We start from the raw sequence: 17,146 nt of genomic DNA, 5'->3' as shown, positions 1-17,146 counted from the left end.
AGCATCAACTCTTATGTGTAGATGGCATGAATGGTTTCTCTGTAGTAAGATAGAAAATGTATATGATAACTGTCTGGTAATGGTTGCCAAATATTTTCTTAGCTTCTATGTTGGATATGATTTATTTAGAATAGTAAATTGCAGGTTTCCTTTAATTTTGACTATCACTCATGATATTTGCTAGCCAAAAATGCCCTCGCTCACAAATGCTTACTCTCATTCAGAAAGTTTCAAAGGTCTTAGTTGGTGGGTGGCAATCGAGACTCGTAGTAGAGAGATCTTTTATTAGATCAACAAGATTTTTGCAAAAAAATGTCTTTAATTGAAAGCTTTCGGGCACAAACACCCTTCATCAGGCATTGGAGAAAAGATTGTAAAAGTTCTCCTGGGTAGAAATGAAAGTTCATATTTCATAGGATTTCACAGAGGTGTCAGCAGATGGAAAACTCCTCTGGGCAGTCGATTCATAATTATTTGGTGGGTGAACATTTTTGTAATGCCAATTATGGGCGATGCCCTGGGAGGATTTTATGGCAGAGCAGAGTTATAAAACTAGGAACTTTGTCTGCTACAGGGAACATATGGAGGAGGTGAGGTTGTGGGAAGATGGGAAGGGGAACCCCCAAAGAAAATCAATCCATGAACTGGTGAGTAAAACAAACAAATGCTCTAATGGCCTGACTTGCTGTAGCTTGGTCTCTGGATAATCCTCAGATGTCAGATTTCTGTAAGGCCAACATGTGACACAAAGCTTGCCTCTCAGAGAAGTGTGCTTTGCTGGTATTAAGAGGCTGCTGGAAGCCTAGTCTCTCACTGTGCATTAGAATGTGTGTGTATGTCTGTCTGTGTACAGTGTGTGTGCCTGCTTCTATAGGTGGTTTTGCCAACAACACGGTTTAGAAGAGCTTTAAGGGAAGCTGGATTTCTACTAGTTATCAGCTACTGCATAGAGACTCTAAACTAAAAGAAAAGACTGCTAGCTGGGATTGCCTTTCTCTCACCTGTCACATCTTTGCCCTCTCAAGGTTAAAATTTGAGCTACGTAGGGCCAGCTTAATACTAAACGCCATTGAGAAGAAGCTGCATGAAGGAACTGTAGACACTCGAGGAAGAGCAACAGAACCCACAGTAACATGAACAACAATCTGCAAGTTAGCCTGCCCAGAAGTTGGACTTGTTCAAATAGCTCACTCCAGGAGAAGTCTGAGCATTCGTTTTTTCTTTTCTATTACTATAGGATGGAGGATGAGGCAGTGCTGGACAGAGGGGCTTCCTTTCTTAAGCATGTATGTGATGAAGAAGAAGTGGAAGGTAAGAAATATGTATTTCTGAGGAGGATGTGTATCTTTAAAATGTTAGTATTAATGTGTATAAGAAGTTGAGGGGGATGGGGGAAGCCTGTAGTTGGTGCTGGGGAAAAGGGTTAGTTCTTTTTAATTAGATAATTAATTTTAAAATTGATTATGCCTCCTACCATTTTGTTCAGTGCCTCCATAGTTGGTGAGAATCTATGGACTTTTCTTCAGTCTTAAGAGTCTTGGTTTCAAATCAAGACTGAATATTCTATTATGTTGCCTTTCTCTCAAAATAGTATGCTTGTGCCCTTGCCTAGTAGCTCCAAGATGCATGCATTATAAGGTTCTGGGTTTTTTTGTTTGTTTGTGACCATTTTTAGCCACACCTGCCAATCAGCATTGGTCATAAGTGTGTGGAAAACCATGGGAGGCGTCAGTTACGGAGAATCTTACACAGAATCCCAGCAGAACAGGTATGAAGCGTCAGCTGTCCGGGGGCTTGGCAAGGGGGGTTAAGAGGATCATTTCCTGCAGGATTCTCTTAAGCTCAGACATAGATGAGAAAGTAGGCAAAGTGTAGCCCCATATTTGGGGAAATCAACAAAAATTCTTTGAAAGGGGAGGTTATTTTTGTACAGTGTCAGTGTAGTGTAACTCCCAAAAGGAAAAATAGGGATTGTGAACAGTATTATGATGCTATGTTTGGGAAACTTTCAGGGCTGGGTGGGTGGGTGGAGGAGGGGTGTGTGTGTGTGTGAGATAAACATGTTAGTTTAATCAAATGTATCCTATTCTTTTTATGAATCTGAAGTGACTTTGCCTGATACAAACTGATGGGGAAATGTGTGGCATATATCCTGTCTAGGAATACTTGGATATCAACACTTTTTTCTTTTGAATTTTTATCTTTCACTCTTAGTCAGTTCTCATGTGTATTTTCTTTAATTTTGTAAAAGAAAATTCTGTGACTAAAGAATATTGAAAGGCATTAAGTTGTTCTCTCTCTGTGATGCATAGAAGAACCAAGTGGTTTGGAGAGAAGGTTTTTTGGGGGGTGGGGGTTAAATATCTGTAAAAGTAATGGTTGGGTCTGTGAATGCAACTCAGATACATCCAACTATTTAAGCCAGTCATTTCAATGAAAAAATAGTCTGGGATGAGAAATACTGTGGTGTTTGGGTTTTTTCCCTCTTCTAATATGATGTCAGCTATGCTCAGCAGCTATATGTCACCATGCTAGCTTTAATTAGGCCATTTACTGTCTACAGGCAATGGGGTGACATGCCCTCTAGTAATAGGATCTAGCTTGTTATTTTTTAAAAATTTTGGCATAGATAGAGATAGATAGATATCTATATATCCACACTTAAAAAAAATATTTCCTGGTATTTTCAAACCAGGTATGGTGACAGGCTGTGGAACAGCAGGGATCAATAACTGCCTGGCAAAATATCTGCCCCAAATTGGCTCTGCTAATAAAATACAATTACAGACTGTAAATAGAAGAGTAAGCAGAAGAGTTCCTGCCAACCACATATATCATTTGGTTTCTTGTTTTGTTTTGGTTATTTTCCTGCCCCTTAAATAATCCTATTAAAATATTCTCTACTTGAAAATATACACATTTAAACTATGGTAAAAGACTGATAAACTAGTTGTTGATCATGCAGGCCATAGAGGGTACTATGAAAGAAGTATTTATAATTACTTAGGATAGGATAGTAGGAATGTTAACTCTGTGTCCAATCCTCTTGATAAACTCAAACTTTGGGTTTTATAATTGGTTGACTCCCTTGTTTTTGTTAATGTCAGTGACTAGATATTGCAATGGAGTTCTCTTAAATTTCCCTAGGTCACCAAGTTTCAAGCTGTTTCATGGAACCTGGAGTTCCCTGTTAGATAATTAGGGGTTCAGCAAAGAAATTGGGGGCTAATGGTAGGGGTACACTGATTAGAGATTTTGGGGGCTGATACCGATAGTCAATTTTTAAGGAGGCATATTGGCTGATACCGATCCGATTTCTGATACAGCTGCATGTAGCTGGTAAGTGTGTTGCGGTGGAAGGGGAGGGGGGAGGGACAGGTCATGGGGGTGCAGATCAACGCCCCTTGTGGTGGGGCAGGGGCTGGGACAGATGCTGCCCAGTTGGGGTAGGGCAGGGTGTGGGATGGAGTCGCAGCTTGTCCGGGGGGCATGGGGGGGACAGCTCCTGCCTCTGCATATATCCTGGGAAGGCACAGGGGCTGGGGTGGGGGGTGTGCCCTTGGATCTGCGCAGGGCAGGGTGGGTGGGCTGCAGCTGCAGGCTGGAGCTGGGGCTGTGCAGGGCTTTTCTCAGTGGGGGCTGGGCTTAGGGCAGGCAGCAGCGGCGGTGCTGGGAAGGGGGGCTATAGTGGAGCTATGGTGAAATTTGGGGTGGCTGCAGGGCCCTGCCCTGTAATCCCTCTCCTAGTGCCACTGCTGCCTGCCCCGAGCCCAGCCCAGTCCTCACTGAGAAGAGTACCACATAGCCCTGGCTCCAGCCCGCAGCTGCAGCTCACCTGCCCCACACAGATCCAGGAGGACACACGTACCTCTCGGATGAGCCATGGCTCCATCCCATGCCTCTCCCAGGCATTCTGCCCCAGTCCCTGCCCCATTCCTTCCCTCACCATGGAGGGCAGTGACCTGCCTCCACCACCTCCTTCCTTCCCCACCTCGCCTTCTACCACAGCACACTTAACAGCTGCATGCAGCTCTCCAAGCTGCCAGGCTGTGCTCCTCACTGCCTGCGTGCTGCACTGCAGCTGCGCACACGATCAGGCATTTATTGGTCAATTTATTGGCCTCATTGAGCTGATTTCTGATATGACCAATTTTCTTTATATTGGTGCTGATTCAATGTTGGACCGATGTATTTTGCACCTCTAGCTAATGGCAGCACATCAGGAGGCAGTGCACCACCATTGCTGGGTTGGGTTGCTTGGCTCCTTGTCAGTCTTCGAGATAGAGGTAAGGGTTCAGTGGCAGTAGTGATATGAAATATTTCATTTTCCATTTTGCCCAAAGCAGGTAAATGGGTAAGGGAGCACAAATAGATTCAGGTGTGAATATTTGTGTAGTAGCACCACTGTAAAACAAGAGAACAAGTCTGCTAATGTAGTAGGACTGCGTTACCAGTTTGCCTCCATGCTGTGTTGTGGCATGGGGATGTTTTTTGGAAAGCAGCTGACACATGGCCATCCTCGCAGAACAAATACTTTTGGCTTTTTGCCTACATCCCATTTGTCTACCTAGAACACACACCGCTACATGCCTTTAAAAAGCTTAATTTGCCTCTGACTGATGGAAAAAAGGGAGGATAGAGTCATGAGATGGAATGATCTGCTTTGATCTTTGTGATGGAGGCCATTTACTGGAGTCATGTGTGCACATAGTACTCCATGGTTGTGAAAAGCTCACTTTATCTCTTTAGTAGTAGAATTTAGGATTGAAACTCCGTCTGTCATTCTCCCTATTCAATTTACTTTCTCTAGTATGATGTGAAATATTACATGCTGTTCTAAAAAGTCTAATGAGATAACATCCTTGTTTAAGGGAGATAATAATAGTGGAGTTTTCCTCCTTGGCTCTATTTTCCCCCAGTACTTCTTGTTTTTTGGCTTACAGTGGATCTAAAATGGTATTTTATGGTAATCTTTTTCACTGTCCTTTTTTCTGTAGTCTAACAAAAAGAGAGAGCAAGCACAAGCACAAAAGGGAGAAATGGAAGATACAGTCTATAATAGTAATAATATAGTCAATGGAAATTCTCCTTTAGCTTGTGCTTTAGAGTTGCTGGAGATAGTATTATAATTTTGTGTTCTTGGCATTTTTAGTGTACCTTGTTAGACCTAGTGGTCCAACTTCTAACTTTTAATGCCAAAAAGGCCTAGTTAATAGTCTCCACATATTTTATTTATGAAGAACTCCTGTGTTGATGACCGGCTGATGACACTCCGAGATGCCCCAAAATCTGATGCAGGAAGATGGGGAACCTACCTAATTTCCATTTCAAAAAGTGAAATGAAGTACAATAAGGAAAACTCAAATGTTGCTTTGGGGAAAATGGAGACCAGCGCAGCCTTGAGTCAAACTGACTGGAAAGAGAAAAGTAAACCCACTGATTTATAGCACTGTATGTTTCCTTAAAGGTAATGATATTCTTAAAATTCAGCTGCTGGGAATGCAGATATGTAAGATATACACAGATTACTTAATAACTGATTTTGCAACAAGGGAAAAAGTAAAGCTCTACCTTTATCCTTTGAGATAAGGTCTTGGTTCTGAGCGTAACTTCCCTCAAGCCTGTAGAAGCTCAGACTTCACGATGAGGTGAAGGATACTTGATTTCAAGTTTGACAACTCAGTTACTGTAAAGCTGGGGAACTCTGACATGACTAATTTATTTTGGTGAATGTGGCTGGCATTTCTGAAAGCTGTTTTTCCTGTATCTAAATAGTGGCCTTCACTTATGCATAAGTGAAGTGCATAATTTGCGTAACTTGTTGCCAGACCTAATGTTTTTACATATCACGTATGTTATAACAAATAAGGATCATCTGCATGTCAGCTAAAGCTGCTGAAGTGTACAGCATCTTTTGGCATTGCTACTGCAATGTTGGACTTAAATTAACTGCATACTAACTGGTGCCAAAAATAGTGAACGGGAAGCAGCTGTTGAAGGGCCACTTATTGGAGCCTTGAAAAGTACAGAAGCCTAGTCAGTTTGAGGGTTGCTGCTACCAAGACTCTTACAGTGTTGTGTTTCTAATGATAAGTGCTTATAATAAGTTGGGAAAGTCCATGCTGTAGGTCAGTGTACAGCCTCCTTTTATCATGTAAATGGAATAAAGTGCATTTTATAAAATCCGGAATTTGAGTAGCCTTTGGATAGCAGAGTGAAGGACACAGAATTAGAACCCAGTAGATCAGTTTGATGGACTGGGAACTTATTTACATGGATCCTAGAAACACTAATGGAAGCTACTTAAATTCTAAATTCTGTTCATGTCAATGTGAGAAATTTGTGGAACTTAAATATGGCTTTGCAACAATACGAACTTCAAAATAGACATTGGGATTTCTCTCATGATCAAGGATTGTGTCTTGCAGGCAGAGTCGACCCTAGGGGTGTGAGGGGCCCAGGGCGGGGAGGGAATGGTGAGCAGCTGGAGCAGGGGTATGGGGGGTGGCAAGCGGCTGGAGCACGAAGCCAGTGGCCCTGTCCGTGGGGCCCCCAAAGCGCAGGGCCCTGGGCAGTTGCCCTGATTCACTGGCCCACCCCAAGGGACGGCTCTGCTTGCAGGGCTGCAAGTCAGTTGTAGTGAGCTCACAAGTGGCTGAGAAGGTGCGTGCATGATCCATGCTTCCGCCACAAATCTTGTGCTCTTGTGCACACTGTAAACAAGTCTGGTGAGTCTGATAACGATAACATATTTTGGTGGACATCCAAATCTCATCAGGACCTTCCATAGGGCCCCTTTGTTGATAGAATCAAAGGCCTTAGGTCATTGAAGGACATGTAAAGATATCCATGTTGCTCATAGCACTTCTCCTGCAGCTGCCATTATCAGACTTCTTTGTGACAACATGACAACATCTGTCCCTAAGCAATGGCACAGAAATGGACCCCTTCACCATTAGGAGTGGAGTTAAGCAAGGAAGTTTGATTGCATCCATGTTCTTTCCATCTATATCACATGTATTCTGTGATATAGATAGCTTGATGGATGGATATTTCATTACTGATAATCTTCTTCTGAAGTCAGCATCCAGTATTGCATGTATGGGAATCTCTTTTAAGATCAACCGGTATTGTTCTAAATGCAAGATATCCAACACCTCTGTTTCTGGTCTTCAGTATGCTGATGATTGTATCATGTATGCTTACTCAGTTGAAAAGCTGCAGGCCACTCTTTTCTTCTGGGAAGTGCATGAAATGTTTGGACTCAGTCTGCTTCTCAAACTGAGATACTCTACCGGTTCATCCCACACATTACACTTAGAGGACAATCCTTGGAGAATGTTGAACACTTTCCCTAGCTAGCTAGCCACCTTCCCCCAAAAGTAAATATAGACTATAATATGCAATACCAGATAAGATCTGCCAGTACTGCCTTTGGACAGTTCCAAAATTGTGTTTTTGATCATGACATAAGGACCCAAACCAAACTATGTCTGGCAGGCTGTTGTCTTCCCTAACTTGTTGAATGGGTGTGAAACTTGACTGACATATTGGGAGTACCGGAGAGCTTTGGAATGTTACCATCAGAAAATCCTTCATATCCATTGGAAGGACAGAAGAATGAATGCCAGTATTTTGGCTCAAGCAAACTCCACCAGCGTTGAAGCCATGTTGACAGGGCACCATCTCTGTTGGACAGGACATATAAAGAGTCCTGACAACTGGCTCTCAAAATAGGTACTATACATCCAATTCACCAGTGTCATTACTTTTAAGGTGGGCAAAAGAAGAGATTTAAGGACACCGTGGAAGCCAATCTGAAGAAATGCAATATTAACACTAACACTTGGGAGATGCAAACACTGACCTGTCCCCAAGGGCACCATGGTGTATGATAAGGCATCAATTATTTTGACCAAATTTGCCTCACTGTGGAGGCTGATAGACTAGAGAGACTGAGGAGGAAAAGCTGTAACCTGACATCACCAAGACGTACTTCTTCCTCTTAGAACTATTTGCCTCATCAGCAATCAAACATGTAAATGTCAGCATGGCCTCTTGAGTCATCTACAGACTCACCTATGACTTCCCTATTTACTGGAAGACTGTCATCCTAGTATTGAGGGACTGCTGATGACAAAGCAAGTCAGTTGTTACTATTCCTGTATAATTAGACTGAAAACCCCAAACAAACTCTATTTTAATAATTTCTTTGAAATTCTGGTACCTTTCACTTTTTCTTGAATTGACCCTATCATACTGCTTGCTTGTTTGTTTTTTTTGTCCTGATTTTTGGGTAAATACTGGTAGTTATAAACATAAGACTCTGGTTTAGTGAGTGGGTCAAGAAGAGGTATGGTGTGGAAGAAAATTTCTACTCAGACATTGTTGCCCTGTGGGGTCAGACCAACTCTCAGGATCTCAAAATTGCGCTGTTAGACAGGAGGGTGTGACACAATTGCACATATACAAACACACAAATCAAGTAGGTGCGTACACGCACTACCAGCTCAGGCACATACACAAACCAGCCTAGGCACGTGCATACCTATTACCAATTCAAGCACATACACTATACACCCCAAAAGTTAGACACAGATCTAATTCGTATATCATGCATGCAATGACTCTGTGTGTGTGTGTGTGTGTGTGTGTGTGTGTGTGTGTGTGTGTGTGTGTACACACACACACACATATATATATGTGTGTACACACACACACACACACACACACACACACACACACACACACACCCCACCTACACATACACACAAGTAAGTTCCTAACTTGAATGGTGTCACTGCCGTGCACTGCAGCGAGGGGTCCGGGGCCTTAGGGGCCCGGCAGGCGGGTACTTGTGACGCTTGGAGTGGAATTAGGCACAGACGCTTATCGGTTGCAAAGCAAGATTGTTTACTTAGGCCGTCAGGGTGGTGAATGACGGAGGTCAGAGATACTTAGTTAGTTACAGCTTAGAGTTCATGAGGTCAGTCTGCAGATATATACGGGCCAGCGGTCGGCAGGTTATGTCTTATCGAGCATGCAGGTGAGGGTACACCTAGGAGGTCACGGCGGGGATGATATTGATGAATGATCAGCTCATCAATTTACTCTGTGACGTGTGTTCAGAGGTCTCTGATTTTGCGGAAGTGTAAGCGGGTTTTATTTGTGTATTAGCCAATTGTATTTCGCCATGTCATAAATTTAATTAGAATCGCCAATTATATAGCGTCTCCGCTAGGGTTTTGTTGCAGGGCTACTCCCCTTTTGCTTTGACCAATTATAATGATTTATGCACAGCAAAGAAGGCTGTTACTATCATTTTGTTAACCCTTAGTTAACCTAGTGCACAATGAAAATGCTTTGAATGGTATCTCTTGCTAGTGGCATGGTGTGACAGGGGGCCTCCCGGGGCCGAGCTCTGTGGCCCGCCCGCCTGTCACCGTGACAGCAGGCCTACTCAGGGCCGAGCTCTTCATGGCCCGCCCACCTGTCTCTGGGCAACCGCCCGCTCATCTCGCCCGCCACGCCTTTTATGATAATCAGTTCAATTATGATGATAATTAAGCGGGAGGCTGCCCTTCGACTGCCCCGATGCCCAGGGGTGCTCTGCAGCTCCGACCTCCCCTAATACTGCAGCCCAAGCCTCGCAGATGGCATCATGGTGTTCTTCCTCACCGGCCCCCGCACTGGGCCCCAGAATCTTCTATGCAAGACCCCACTATGGTCTTCTCTACTCAGGCAGCCACTCCGCCGTCATCTGGGCTACCTCACCCTCCCGAAGCCTTGTTCCCCTCTCAGGTGTGGTTCCCCCGGAACCTTCGGCTACCTCAAGGCCAGTCAGGACCCCAGGCCCCCGGCTCTTGGGCGTCCCTCGCGGTGGGCCCCCGGCCCTCTTGACCCTCACTGGTCCTGGCCCCAGCATGGGCCAGTCGAGGGGACTCTCCCCTTCGGGCTGGGTCTTTCTAGCCACTCACTCTACTCCTCGGGCCTCACCGTGCCACTACTCCCTTCCTCCTAGGAGCAACTGCGGCACCTCGCCCACCTTACTCCCACTCTCGGGGTCCGCCCTCTCTGGGCCCCTCACAAACACAGGCCCTCTCGGCCCTCATAACCCTGGCCCTCTCGGCCCTCATAACCCTGGCCCTCTCGGCCCTCTTCCAACTCAGGGGTCACCCACCCGGTGGTGGTGGGAGCTAGGGGTTAAGGCGCCCCGACTCGCCTTTCACCGGGGTGATAACTGGCCTGGCATTTCCTGGGGGCTCCCGCGCCACTGAGAGCCCCACCAGACCACCCACTCCCAGCAGGGTGCAGTTTCAGGTCATGCCCAGGACCAGGAGCCTCCTACCATCCCCTTGCAGCTCCCCCTTACCTCCAGGTCATACATAGCAGCCCTAAGGCCAGGCAATGTTGCTGCCTCACCTCCTGCAGCCAAACTGCCTGGTTTATGTAGGCCCCAAAATGGCTGCCCTAATCAGGCACCTGGAGGCTGCCAGCTCCAGGCCCTTAAAGTGGCAGGAGCACCCTGTGCTCCGCCACACTTGAGCACTGCTTAATTGGGTTGAGACAAATGGTACAGTGTGTATGTGTGTGCTTGGGGTACCTGGGATACTTGGGGGGAAGGTTTAGGTGAGAGAGAGTTAAAGTGTAGGGAGTGAAAGTTGCCAGCTGGCTGAGGAACTGAGGCTTGGGTTTACTTAAGGTAGACTGGGGCTGGAAACTGAGGCAGACAGCTGAGATATTGGGGGGGGAGGGGCAGATAAGTGGTGGCAGGGAGGAGACAGTCAGGAAAGAAACTGAGGCAGAAACCTGGTTGATCAGGGAAAAAGGAAAAGGCAGTGGGGATAAGACAGTGGCAAAGAAATAGGGTTTGGAGGCAGAGAGGAGCTCAGGCCAGGTGTTGGAGGTGGCAGTGAGCCAGAAGCAGGAGAGGGAGAAATGAGACAGAAGTTAGAGGGGCGAGGAGCAGAGATTGGAGCAGGGCCAAACCATAGTAAAGCAAAACCCAAATTAGGGGTCCAAATAAGTTTTATTAAACAGACAACACGCTACACGGCCCCATGAAGTTATTGGCGCACACACACACACTCTCTTTCTCTCTCTCTTTCACAATGGCAACAGGACACATGCACATGCACTCACAATGGCAGCAGAGAAAAACTCAGTGGAAGGGCTGGAGTCCAGGTAGGGAAGAGAAACAGAGTCCAAGTCCTTGGCTGAAGAGGGGGTGAGGGGTGATAGCTACTTATCCAGGCTGGAAAGGGGTCCTTGTCCAGTAGGTGTTGTCCAGAGGGGGGTTGCCAGCAGAGCCTCTGGGTGGATAGGTGGTGTGGCATGTTGCTGGTCCAGATGGAGAGGGTGTCCCACTGGGTCTGTCTTCACTGCCCCTTTTATAGGGGCAGACCTTGTGTGACCCTAGTGACAGGAGGCATGCCCAGGCAAGGGTCAACCCCCGGTGTACTGAGCATGTGTGCTCCATGCAGGGATGTGCAGTTTCAGGTGTCTGTAATGGTGGGGTCCAATGGTAGAGTTGCTGGTTCTGCAGGGTCTTTTGTCTTTCAAATGCTGGGTTCTTGTCTCTGTTCCTGGGTGAGGTCTGTGGTTCCTGGATGAATCAATGTGAGATGATGGCCTGGTCGTTAGAGGCCATTCAGTAGAGGCCTGCTACCTTTGTATTTCATTCATTCCCAATCACTCTCATTCATCCGGGAACCAATTTACATGGGAGGGGTACATGAATCATACAGTTGCAACATGGGGGATGCCTGAGCAGAGGCCACAAGATGGAGGCTTGACATACAAAATGGAAACTTGACATGCCTTACACTAACTTACATATATAGGCCTAAAACAGTAATCACACAATATAAAAGCAGTACAAACATAATTATTATCACTTATAAAACAGTGGGTATTGGTATCAAAATAGCAGGGAACTTATTTGCAAAGAGGGGAGAGAAAAATACAACTTACTACCTAAAATAAAATGTTAAAGCTTATCCTACATCTTAGCTTACTTATACTTATCTATAGGGAATAGAGAGGGAGAGAAAAAGTCAGAAATGGTTGGGGAAGGGGAGGAAATGCTTTTTAAAATAAACAAAAAAAAGAAAAACTAGGGTTTTTGCTACAACAGATGGGTTAATAGTAGATCGAAAGTGCATGAAATCATAAACAAAGTGAATATTTTTCCTATTTTTTTTAATTCATTAACTCACCCTCAATTTTCCTTTGTTAAAAGTCTGTTTTCACAACAGATCAATGGGGCAGAATCTCCTTTTTTCAATAGTGTCTGTAAGACTGATTGTGCATTTCTGATTTTACTTGCCATGTTCAAGTAAAGTCAAAGCCTAAATGGCCCATTAGTTCAGCATCTTTTAAAGCACACCAAATTCTGCAGTCAAAAGGCACTTGTGTTTGGCTTCCTAGCCTGAATGAGCAGGTACCAATTTTCAGTTGGGGGGTTTCTTTTGGTAAAAGTCCAGAGATAGGCTTGCACTCTGGAGCTATAGTGAGGCACCTTAATTGCTCAACCTCCCCATCCTATAGTTTGTTTATCCTAGTTTAGTTTCAGTTAGAGATGAATGGAGGAGGCTAGATTTTTTCCCTCTGCAAAGCCAGCTTACATTTTGATTTGACAAAAAAGAAAATCAGGAGAGAATCCAAACTCTTTTTGAGAGTCTACCTTTTGTATTCTATATTTAATACAGTGCCTAGCACGATTGGGTGTCCGGGCATGGCCCAGGGCCTAGGTAGTACCACAGGTTCTATGTGGAATAATAATGGGATGGGTCGGAACTCAGCTGTGCTTTATGAGAACCTTCAGACTTTGACAGGGTTCAGATAAAAGCCATTCTAGGTCTGACTCATTTTTAGTTTTAAATACTTTTCGGTACTTAATACTTAGGATGTATGATGATGTTTTGTAGTAAAAAAACAAACAAACTATGAAGTCTATAGTATTATGGCTTCATGGCTGTCTCAGTATAAAATCCATGATGAATTTTTTTTTGTGCATATGGATTTACTCTCTGCTGCACAAGTGCAGTAAGGTTTTAATGCATGGAGTCACTGACTAATGTAATGTAAACTGTTCTTGGAGTGTCCTAATAGGAAGCTCCTTGCCATAATGACATCACTTTTCAATTGTTTGTTTGACACTGGTATATTACCTCCAGATCTCAGAGCCCTTGGCAATCATGTTTATGAAGTCATGAGAGACTAGACCTTTTCCACTTTTCTGGTACCTCACTCACTCGTGTAATGCCCCTCTTTAAAAAGAGCCACAGAGGAGGACCTGGGGAACTACAGACCAGTTAGGCTCAACTCCAGTACCTGGGAAGTTATTGGAGCATATCCTAAGGGAGTCCCGCCTTTCTTCCTTCAGAAGCTTGTGCATGATTACAAGCAGCCACCATGGATTTACTAAGAACCATGCTAAATTAACTTGATCTCCTTTTTCAACAAAGTTAACTAGCTGGGTAGATGAAGGATATGGTGCATCTTGACAAAGTCTGACATGTCTATCCACTTTACAGTAAGTTTGTCTAGCCCCAACAGTTATCCAATTTGTTTAGAAGATGGTCAACTGGGTCAATAGCTGCAAGCAAAGGATAATTACAAATGGATCCATGTCATTATGACAGGAGGTTTCAAGTGAAGTCCTACAGGGTTTTGTCTTGGGCCCTGTGCTGTTCAATGTATTTTTAAGTTTTTTAATATATGCTGGAATAGACAGCATCTTGAGCAAATTGGAAGATATTTGTGATCCTTCCAAACTGCATGTCACATTGGAGGATAGGAACAGAATTAAGAAGTATCTTGGCAGATTGGAAAGCTGGGCTGGAACTAGCAGGATGGAGTTCAATGCTGGCAAATGCAAGCTGCTACACCTTGAAAAGAATAACCAAAAGCACAGATACAAAATGGGTGATGCCTGGCTGGATGGCAGCACTATGGAGAAGGATCTAGGAGTCTTGATGGATCATAGATTCAGTGTGATGTGGCTGTACAGAGGGTGAATGTGGTTTTGGCATGCATCGATAGAAGCATTAGGTACAAGACATGATGGGGAAGGGTTGGGAGGTGGTGGACAGTGTCTCTCAGGACTGGTTAGGTCTAGTTTAGAGTACTACTGCAGTTCTTTAAAAGGGATGTGGAGAAGTTAAATAGGGTCCAGAGACAGGCAACAAACATGATGGAGAGCTTGGAAGGCAAGTCATACAAAGAGAGGTTGAAGGAAATAGGTGTGTTCAGCTTGCAGAAAAGGCACTTCAGAGGGGACGTGATAGTCTTTAGCTGTTTGACGGGCTTCCATAAAGAAGACGGAAAACACCTTTTCTTTCTTTCTGCAGAGAGCAGGATGCAGACCAATGGCTTGAAGTTGCAGCAAAGTAGGTTTAGATTGGATAGTGGGGAAAACTTCTTCAGGGTTAGAAAATTGAAGCAGTATAATAATCTCTGTAGGGAAGTTGTGGACTCTATCATTTGAGGTGTTCAGGAGGAGGCTGGATAAGCATTGGTCAGAGATGGTATAGGAATAGCTGTGTCTGCTCTACTGTGGGCATTTCCTATGCTCCTGGGCGTTGCAGGTTTCAGCATGAGGCTCAGAAGATTTTTTTCTTCTTCTGCTTCTCTGTGTATTGGGTGGGGATAGGGGGCTTGCCTTCCTCAGAAGCATTGGGTGTTGGCTGCAAGAGATTTGAACCAGGGTGTACCAGTGTTCCTGCTGAGATGTAAACTGGTGGTTTCTGGATAGAGCCCTCTAGCCCCTCTGCTCAGGGTCAGACCAGTTTGCCTTACTGGGATTAGGAAGGAATTTTATTCCATTGGTATGGACTCTTGGGGGTTTGCCTTACTCTGTAATAGAGAGTATGGCCTGTCCCCCCCCCCCCTTTTTTTTTTGATCTCTGAAGCATATTTTAACAACCCTTGTAGCAGCAGGACATTTGGCCTCTGTGGTCCCTCTGCTTTGCCTGTGGCAGGTTAGGGTGTTATGTCATCATGTGTCAGGGTTGCCTGTGTAGCTTTACTAACAGGTTGGACAGTGGGTTTGTATAGGACAGTTTGAATAGGGATGATTCTGCTCATGCAGGGGGTTGGAATGGATGACCCTTAGGGGCCCCTTCCAGCTCTACTTTTCTATGATTCAATACCGATCTGCCAGTCCTCTCACCAGACTCTGGTCTTTCCCCAAACTATTTCCTTTTTCTAAAGCCTTGTGTAACTCTAGTTGCTGCTCCTGTTTCCAACTAGTGTTACCTGGGCTTTTCCTCCCCCCCCCCCCCCTTTGGGTTTTTCTCTGTCCATATGAGCAGATTTCATTTTAAGTAGTCACCTCCCTCGGCTGCAGACCAGTTCCAACAAGAGCTGGACCTATCCGTATGCCCACGTACACCCAGTGACGAGCACTTTTTTGCTCAGAGGGCTGTCCAGTTTCTGTGTGTGTGAATGCGTTCTGCCCCTAGGGTGATACAGAGGAACTGTTCATTGATGCACCATCACAATGTGTGCCAGTGTAGGACGGAAAGCAAAGGTGATTTGTTTATCACCTGTGCTTGATACATGTCTGTTTCTCAGTCTGTTGAGGTTGTTTTGTTTTAAACAAGTAAAAATAAATAAATAAATAATTTAAAAAGGCCAGTCATAGCCATGGAGTTCCTTATGCAAGCTTTGGCTCTCAAATATACTCTTTTTGGTTGTATTGTGGCAACTTTCATTTGGATTTCTGCCTTATGGACCCACTCTTTTCTCTTACTCCTTAATGAAAAAGGAATAAGTACTGAAAAGTCACTTATGCTGAAGACAAAGACCATCTAAGAGAGAGAATCTGTGCAATAACTCAAAACACCCCAAAATGATAGAACTCAAACTTTCTAGTGAAGCAAAGGATGAAAATAATAATGGATGATGGTTGGCAACATTTTTTGGTTGCAGGCCAAAATGACCCAGTTCCAGATCCGTGCTAAGACACAGCTGCTGCCACTGCTGCTTCTCTTTGCTGCATAGCTATTGGCAGCATGCCGCACTGTTGAATGCTGCCAATGCCCCTGCTTTTCAGGCCAGATTCAATGGTTCTGGAGGCCATGGGTAGTCAATCTCTGCCCTAAAGCTCTGAACAGCTAATCTGAAATCTGTGTTGTAGAACAGTTTTGGCCATTGTTAGGTTATGTCTCGTCTCTTCATGTGGGTCTAGTACTATTCCAAGGCCTGCTGTTCCTGAGCTGAGGGGCTGTTTCAACCTGCTTTAAAGCGTCATCTACGAACGCCCTACGTCTGCCCCCAGTGCAGCCTACTGCTCTGCAGCTAGCTGCTGGGACAGTCACTCCTCCTGGAGTAATTCCTGACCCAGCAGAAACCCCCTGCCTATTTCAACACAGCTGGCCTTTTTGCTGTGTGGCATCAGAAGCTGAACACTTAGCTTGTTGCAGCATCCCCTCATAGTAACAGGAGCCTCTGGCTCCCTGTTATACCCTCCCTTTTTTTATATAATTGTTTTGACAAACAGTGTCTCCGTCTTTGAAGGCAATTGCATGCTATAGGGTACAGTGCTAAGCCACCTTTACAGCAAACTTCAGAAAAGCAAGCTTACCTCTTTTTGAAACCTACGTTTTGCTTGTGTAATCCGTCCTCTCATAAGCCCTTGATGTATGTACTGAGGTGAGATTCATGGATTGTAAGGCCAGAAGGGACCTCGGAAGATCATCGGGTCCAGCCCTCTGCACCAAGCAGGAAAGGTAACTGGAGATCAGGTGACCCCAGCAAGGTGACAGTCTGGTCTCCTCTTGAAGACTTCCAGGGTAGGTGATTGCACCACCTCTGGAGGGAGCTTATTGCACAGTCTGGACACCATGATTGAAGAAGTTTTTTCCTAATGTTGAGCCTGAATCGATCTTCCAGGAGTTTGTGGCCATCACTCCTAGTTTTCCCCTCAGGTGCCCTGGTGAACAGTTGGTCGCCGAGCCCTTGATGTACTCCCTTAGTGTAGTGGTAAGATGCTACCAAGTCCCCTCTCACCCGTCTTTTCCTCAGGCAGAAGAGTCCCAGATATCTTAGCCTTTCCTCGTATGGCTTGCCGTGTAAGACTCTGATCATATGGGTGGTTCTTCTTTGGACTCTCTCTCAAGCTTGTCCATGTCCTTGTTGA

At 45.0% G+C, this 17,146-nt stretch overlaps 1 protein-coding gene across 2 annotated transcripts in view; it reads left to right on the top strand.

Moving 5' to 3' along the window:
• Nucleotides 1–17,146, top strand: part of SLC4A4 (solute carrier family 4 member 4) — a 320,050-nt gene that overhangs the window by 30,052 nt on the left and 272,852 nt on the right. For both annotated transcript variants that reach the window (XM_019493526.2, XM_014607383.3), the window contains exon 2: nt 1,238–1,311. In XM_019493526.2, the coding sequence (XP_019349071.1) occupies nt 1,239–1,311 (73 nt within the window). In that variant the 5' untranslated portion in view covers nt 1,238. The remainder of the gene's footprint in view (nt 1–1,237; nt 1,312–17,146) is intronic.

Source organism: Alligator mississippiensis, chromosome 2, assembly GCF_030867095.1.
Source record: "Alligator mississippiensis isolate rAllMis1 chromosome 2, rAllMis1, whole genome shotgun sequence".
Taxonomy (NCBI): domain Eukaryota; kingdom Metazoa; phylum Chordata; order Crocodylia; family Alligatoridae; genus Alligator; species Alligator mississippiensis.
The sequence above is the reverse complement of the archived record's forward strand: the minus strand, read 5'-3'. Positions and strand labels throughout refer to the sequence as shown.